Source organism: Salarias fasciatus, chromosome 3 (genome assembly GCF_902148845.1).
Source record: "Salarias fasciatus chromosome 3, fSalaFa1.1, whole genome shotgun sequence".
Classification (NCBI taxonomy): Eukaryota; Metazoa; Chordata; class Actinopteri; order Blenniiformes; family Blenniidae; genus Salarias; species Salarias fasciatus.
This window is the reverse complement of record NC_043747.1, coordinates 10,867,017-10,874,060: the sequence shown is the minus strand read 5'-3', so window position 1 is coordinate 10,874,060 and position 7,044 is coordinate 10,867,017. Positions and strand designations below refer to the sequence as shown.

The 7,044-nt window shown below is 39.8% G+C and overlaps 2 protein-coding genes across 3 annotated transcripts in view; one reads left to right on the top strand and one right to left on the bottom strand.

The window, feature by feature from the left end:
• Positions 1–1,339, bottom strand: part of hdac8 (histone deacetylase 8) — a 23,717-nt gene extending 22,378 nt beyond the window's left edge. For both annotated transcript variants that reach the window (XR_003931202.1, XM_030087964.1), the window contains exons 1-3: positions 1,139–1,339; positions 967–1,019; positions 141–271 (exon numbers count right to left, since the gene is read on the bottom strand). Coding sequence is in view for 1 of the 2 variants with exons in the window: in XM_030087964.1 (XP_029943824.1) it covers positions 141–271; positions 967–1,019; positions 1,139–1,252 (298 nt within the window). In the remaining variant the exon portion in view is untranslated. The remainder of the gene's footprint in view (positions 1–140; positions 272–966; positions 1,020–1,138) is intronic.
• Positions 1,340–2,405: 1,066 nt separating this feature from the next.
• ankrd46b (ankyrin repeat domain 46b) lies at positions 2,406–6,071 on the top strand. Its single transcript, XM_030088235.1, has 4 exons — positions 2,406–2,531; positions 4,296–4,638; positions 4,729–4,887; positions 4,984–6,071. The coding sequence occupies exons 2-4, from the start codon at positions 4,328–4,330 to the stop codon at positions 5,198–5,200; spliced, it is 687 nt and encodes a 228-aa protein (XP_029944095.1). The 5' UTR covers positions 2,406–2,531; positions 4,296–4,327; the 3' UTR covers positions 5,201–6,071.
• Positions 6,072–7,044: the final 973 nt, after the last annotated feature.

Sequence of the window (7,044 nt, the reverse complement as noted above, 5' to 3'; positions counted from 1 at the left end):
AAAACATGCCCAAAGTCATCTTTGTAACACACGCCTGAAAGACGTCCATATGTGCATAACAGCTACAAACACTTCAATTCCAGAGAGAAAATTACAACTACAAGTTTTTCAGTAATATTTATAAAGTTTTCTCCTCTCACCGAGGCCGTAGTCGGCTGACTGGGGGTCATCGTTGTCTCCATCCTGGCTGATCTTATGAAGATGTTCCAGGTAGGAGTCTGTGTGGAATTTGGCCATTTCCTCGATGGTGGCCGCATGAGGTTTCACAATGCTGGAGAAAATGGGGACAATAAAACAGACTGTGTGTTAACTTTTCACCAAAAATCTGTATATTTACACTCAGAGAACGGAGTATAAAATCAAATTATAGGTGTTATATTCTTTCTTTCTTTTTCTTTTTTAACAGTCAACAGAACAAAATGGACTACTGTGACAGATATGCAAATATTTAATGTTTTGTTTCCTTAATGCAAACTGTCACTTAAATGGAAATTAAAACAGTTTCAGACCTGGAAAAAAGACAAATCCAGTGACTGATTGACTAAAGCCTCGGGACTGAAAACCTAACAAATGAAAGTCTGCTTGTAGAGAAATGCAACCTCCTGAAGACTTACGACTGTGTCCTGGTCTCCTGATGTTTCTCACCCTTTCAGATGAGACTAAACTTTCCCCTTCAGGCCTGAAGTTGTTCTATTAACTTCCTCACTCAGAGCTTGAAAAGAAAAACCCAGAGCTCAGTTTGTAACATGAGAAGAATCCCCATTTCCTGTGCTGCAACTGAAGCTAAAATCACATGTAACATATAAGCACATCGCAGTAGTTATATTATCACAATGTCTACATGTCTCTATATCATCTCAGGTATATTCGTAGCACAGCTAAAGTGCAGCGTGGGAAAGTATTACTCAGAAATATGAGTTATTTCTCCTCCTTGTTGGGTTTTCAGTACATATCTCCTCCACTCACCTCATGTGATCAAGCAGTCCATAGGCTTCTATGAGTGAGTGGACCATACTAGCCTGGTGATGACATGTGAAACAACGATAGCTGTTTGTTAAAAAGTACAAAACATCGATGTTAAATGAAGATTAACATCCTTAGTTATTTATTCTAGCTGCTCTCATTCAATCCAACTCACCCGGTTTGGGACTTTGGATAAAGTATCGCAAGTCTCGATGTATTCCGGGCTGTAAACATAGGCGACCCGTCGTTTGCTGCAGCTGTCTTCATCGCTGTCCCCTCTGCAACTCATTTAAAATGAATAAAAAGTGAATATTTTAATGTTTTTTTGGAGCGAGACGCCAAAAAGTCACCACGAAGAGATGCGTCTCGGCTCAGGTTTGGTGTCACACCATCAACATTCCCCTCCGACGGGAAAGTCATTTCTAAATTCCGTTATTACCGGGGAAAAAGCCTTCAAATTTCAAAAATATCATTATGTAAAAGTATTTGATGCTTTTAAAACTTTTAGTGAGCACATATTTTGTATTTTTTCGTGATATTTTAATGAGAAAACTAAAGTTCCGCGAGCACACCCGATCCAGAGAGTAACGGACCAGAACTGATGCATTCTGGGATTGTTTGTAGTCCTTAATCCAAATCAAACCTCAACGAAGATGAACATTTTAGATGTTTAAAACGCCGAAGGTGTTGATAAACTCATCTAAATTGACCTTTAATTATATTTCATAAGAATAACTTCGGAGTTTTTCTTTAAAAGTAGATTGACGATATTAAAATGAAAGGATTTGTGCTGCTTTTGGCATATATTGCTTTCTGATAGGGAAAATAGAAGAAAATGCCACATTCGCCAGTTTAACAAGGTGAATATCATTAAAACCTACACCAGTTTTTCATAGAAAGGCTTAGGCTACATTCGAAATGCCAATAAAAATAAGTTTAATGATTTACAAGTGTCATTAATCCTTTGTTATTCATAATAAAGCACAGACAACGGATACGAAAGTACTTTACCTCTCCCGAAGGACAATTTATATATTCAGGCTCTAAATTAATTTAGTAACACTTTGTGAGGGATATGTATATTTTATAGTAATTTTGCAACGCGTTATGGCTATTTTGTAGTATTTTGTGGGAATTGTTTTGGTGTTTTGAGGAACTTTAGTGATAAGTTTGTTTGTTTTCTATTTACTTTGTGGTCAATTTGTGTGTTTTATGGATATTCTGTGACCGTTTTGATGATTTGTGGTCATGTTGTTGTCTTTTTTGCAACATTTATGATCTGTTAAACAATATTTGAAGCAAAAGAAATCATTTTTAAATACAACCAAATAGCATAATTATACAGTAGCACGTCACTTGGAACCAGTTTAATGTCTGTTATGTTGCTGCGTCTGCATGGGTGAAGTTACAGCTCCGAGCCAGCAGGTGGCGACAGGAGCCGCGTCATGTTTCCCCCCAGCTGAAGAGAAGAAGTCAGCATCACAACAACAATCACAGCATCGCTAGCAGCGTTAGCTTCAGGAAAGCGAAGTGTAATTTTTCTCTTCTAATTTGGAACTTATTAACAGGTGAGCAACATAAATGACACAGATAATGTGTTTGTGTGTATTTGCACTCGTTGAATGACATTTGAATCCGTTTGTGATGCGTGTAAAACTGTTAGCTCTGTGGTGAATGCTAGCCCTGCTAGCCCTTTAAATGCCGTTTGTTCTGCAGCTGACTGACGTTTTGTTTTGAGGAAATCTGACAGGTCTTTGTCTGTTAAGAGTGTAAAATGTTAGCAAAATAAATGTGTGATTGTCTTCTTGCTAGTTGGTTGTTTGCTCAACCAATTAGATAGTTGGCCATCAGTGCATAGTGAGAGTTTCTTAGCTTTTACACGTTAGCATGCCACAAAACGATGCACTGAAATTGAATCATAACGAGTTTGTGGATATTCGTGTAGAGGGGAAAGGTCTTTTAAGGTGTTATTTTCTAGATACACTCGGATAAAGTTTGTGTTTCCTGCAAATGTACTCGATTTGTTCATACAAATGGACTTAGCTGATGTTTCATTGTTGAAGTTGATTTTGCATTTAATGTTGGAGTATTTTTTTTATTTCTATATTAAGATATGATTTTTCAATTTTTGCAGAATTGATTGATTGATTTACTTATATATTTATTTATTTGCGTATTGTTCATAAATGTAATTTATTTAAGCTGTACTTGCCCTGTTTACGTTTCCATGCTATTTCACTGAAGGCATTATCTGTGGACAGCAAAGAAAGGCTTCCATTGTTGAGGAAAAACATTTTTTTTCCTGATTTGCATATGACATTTGCCTTGAATTGAATTCCACTCTTATCTACTTAATTCTACTGTAACACTTCATTTTGTTTTCACCTAAATGTTAATGGTAATAACTGATTTTTCCCTATATGGGATCAATAGTGTTATTAGTCAAAATATAATCCAGACTCTCAATTTGAAACTTAACAGTTTAAAAAGATAATTTTATTAGAATAAGTTGAATGACTTGCATTAACACACTTTTTTTTTTTCTTTCAGTTGTAATAACTTTCTTGGGAAGCAATTTTCACTAGCCCCGGTCATTCATACCTGCTGCACTGTTACTTTTAATCGTAGCATTTTTTCCAATCTGATGTACACTATATTTATTCACTTGGTATTGTAAATTGCCACATCTGCAAATGAAGGTTCTACATTCATGTTATCTTTGTTTTGTCCAGGTTTTTAGCATGATGATTAACTAAATCTTGTCAATTTTTTTTTCTTTTTAGAAATTATTCTTTTTACAACATCAAAAGTTACCTGTCCACCAAAGGTGTGATTTACCTCAGTGGTCATAAATCAATTAAAGGGAGAGTAGCATAAATCAAACAATTAATAATATGCATTTAACCTGACATGTATGTGATTGGGAAAATCCCATAGCTATTGCTGTTGTGGCTTACATATGTGAGTTGGACAGGAAGCGGAGTACAAGGGGCCATCATTCAAGAGGCTGTGGAGCTTGTACAGACTCATATTTCTTGGGTGTGTTCCTGGACAACAAGCTGGACTGGTCTGCAAACATAAACACCGCATGCCCTCCTCCTCCTGAGGAGGCTCAGGCTCCCTCAGTGTCTGCAGTGAGCTACTGTGCATGTTCTAACTTGCACTATGATGAGGTGGAGGTCTCTGTGACAAGAACAACATGCGCCTGGAGGATCTCATCTAAAAAGCCGTCTGGAAAAATCCAGACATTTTTTTTTGGCATGTTCAGCACTAACTAAAGCCACTTATTTCTCAGGTGTGATTTCATGCGATTCCTCTCTTGATCCCTGCAGGTACACTGGAATTTTCTGATACCCACTCGGACATGTCCTATGTCTTCATCAACGACTCGTCGCAGACCAGCGTGCCTCTGCTGCAGTCCTGCATTGACGGAGACCTGCCCTTCGCCAAGAGGCTCCTTGAGACCGGCTGCGACCCCAACATCCGCGACAACCGAGGCCGCACCGGCCTCCACCTAGCCGCCGCACGGGGGAACGTGGAGATATGTCGCCTCCTGCACAAGTTCGGCGCCGACCTGCTGGCTACGGACTACCAAGGCAACACGGCGCTGCACCTGTGCGGTCACGTGGATACTATACAGTTCCTGGTCTCCAATGGGCTCAAGATTGACATCTGGTAAGAAATCAAATGCATTTGAGTGGTAATATTGCTTGTGTTTTATTTATTTATTTATTTATTTTTTGCTCGTGTCATCCCACGTTGCAGCAACCACAACGGCTCGACCCCTCTGGTGCTGGCCAAGAGGCGCGGCGTCAACAAGGACGCCATCCGTCTCCTGGAGGGCCTGGAGGAGCAGGAGGTGAAGGGCTTCAACAGAGGACCCCACTCCAAACTGGAGACCATGCAGATGGCAGACAGCGAGAGGTGTGTGTCCTCTTGTGTACCTCCTTAATTATGCTCAATGGTTCAGAATCTAAAGACCTGCAGCAGCAGCTCACGCGTTCCCCCGTGCGTTTCCAGCGCGATGGAGAGCCACTCCTTACTCAACCCCAACCTGCAGAGCAGCGAGGGCGTCCTGTCCAGCTTCCGGACCACCTGGCAGGAGTTCGTGGAGGACCTGGGCTTCTGGCGGGTGCTGCTGCTGCTGGTGGTCATCGCGCTGCTCTCCCTGGGCATCGCCTACTACGTCAGCGGCGTCCTGCCTTTCTCCACCAGCCAGCTGGAGCTGGTGCACTGAAGGGAGGGGGGGAGTCGCGAAATAAACAAGTCGTGTTCTGCTTTCCGCTTTCTTTCTACAGAACATGTTAAAAAGAAAAACAAAAAGTTTCCGTTTGGTTGCAGCTCATCTTTTTCATAGATGTCCACTCTCAGAAATATTGTAATGATCGTAAAAAGCAGTGATTCAAAAGAACAAAAGTCACAGAAAAAGATACTAAAGCCAGTTTTGTTTCATATCCTCCTTTAATGTAGCTGCTTTTCGATGAATGGAGACTTTTTGGTGAAATGACACTTTTTCCTTTGACTCTGCGTGACGCTTCTTTTTAAACCTTTTTATTTGACTCATACTGTATCCTGTTACAAGCTGTATATTATCCATGTTTTTGTTTGTTTTCGTCCTTTTTTTTTTCTCCTTTTAATTGTGTTATTTATCAAACGCTTCATATATTAATTTCCTCAAGTACACTAAACGTTGAATTGTGTTAAAACTCTGCTACTTTCCCATCTTCGTCTCTTAACCAGGTCTCCTCCTCCGCCGTGCTAACTGAAAGCTGGTTTCGCACGGGGGTATCTCGTCGTCGTGTCGTCCGCTCGGTAGAGAAAGCACCTCGACTCCGACTCGCCCTGGAGGAGAAAAGGCTCGGTGCTTCACAGCAGCTCGTTGAGACATTCCCACCTGAAAGCATGCAGCTTTGAGATCAGGCGTCGCGGTCAGCGTCTTATTTAGGCACAGCGGGATTACGGCAACAGATTATTATTATTTTTGTTTTTTTTACTTTCCATTGTGTTTTTTCTCTCATGTTTTTTTGTTGAAGGTTTTCCACTGTTGATTTGCATTGTACATTGAAACATTTGAAGTAAATCCCTAATTTACTGTGGAAAATAAATAAAAGAATCAAATGTATGAATGTTTGTGATGTACATGTATGAGGGCCCTGAACTAAAATATTCCAAGAGACATTAAGACATTTCTCTGCAGTATTTTGGGGAGAAGAGGCTGACTTGTTAATTGTTCCCTGCTCCGTGAACGTTCCAAAGTGCTAGATGGAAATTTCCAAGCTTTTTACTTTCCAGTTTCCATGCAGCAGTTTCAGCAATAAACAACTCAGATGTTTTCTTAAAATTTACATGAATAAATAACAATAAGAGGAAAAAAATGAATAACTGAATAAGATTAATATGTAAAAATGTTTTAAAATATGAGCAAAGAGCAGCTTCTCTTCTCTGTTTTCTCTAACAGGACTCAGGCTACCAGTAGTACTATAATAATGCCACCTAGTGGATATTTAAATGAACATGACTTCATAAATCTTTTGTTTTAAAGGTGAATCAGTATTTTGGGTGTTTCAGTCATGTCAGATATGAATATCTACCAGGTCCTCCTCTCCGCACCGACAAAGAGATGCTATTATACACTGAGCATTGTGAAGATTCAATTTACCCCATTAACAGGTGAAACTCTGATTTCAAGAGGCAGACTCTAATGAGCAGACACTTCATCCATTATAAAAGCAGCCTGGGTCTCTTCAAATGTATCCATGTGGATTTAAGAATCAGTGTTCTTCAAATAGTGAAGCTTTGAACAGTTATCTCGATCATCAAAAAAGGAGAAACTTGTCCATTTCTACAATTCAAAAACATTTTAAAATTTTATGTCTGATTTCAAGACTCTACATGTGCAGTGTTAGGTCAGCGGTGTCAAACTTGAGGCCAGGGAGTTTAAACTGTCCTGCAAGAAGCTTCTTCCCACAAGTCCGCCAAGCAACACGGAAAACATTACAAGGCACTAAATGTTCAGCACAGTGGCAAACATAACGCAACACAGTGTCGAGGTGAGTCAGGAGGAGTTTCTGAAAACCTGAC

What these genes read in the sequence shown, in the direction of transcription:
- ankrd46b (XM_030088235.1), top strand. Translation starts at nt 4,328, where the DNA reads ATGTCCTATGTCTTCATCAACGACTCGTCGCAGACCAGCGTGCCTCTG. An exon ending in GGGCTCAAGATTGACATCTG is followed by an intron (nt 4,639 to 4,728) that starts GTAAGAAATCAA and finishes CCCACGTTGCAG; the next exon opens with CAACCACAACGGCTCGACCC. An exon ending in CAGATGGCAGACAGCGAGAG is followed by an intron (nt 4,888 to 4,983) that starts GTGTGTGTCCTC and finishes GTGCGTTTCCAG; the next exon opens with CGCGATGGAGAGCCACTCCT.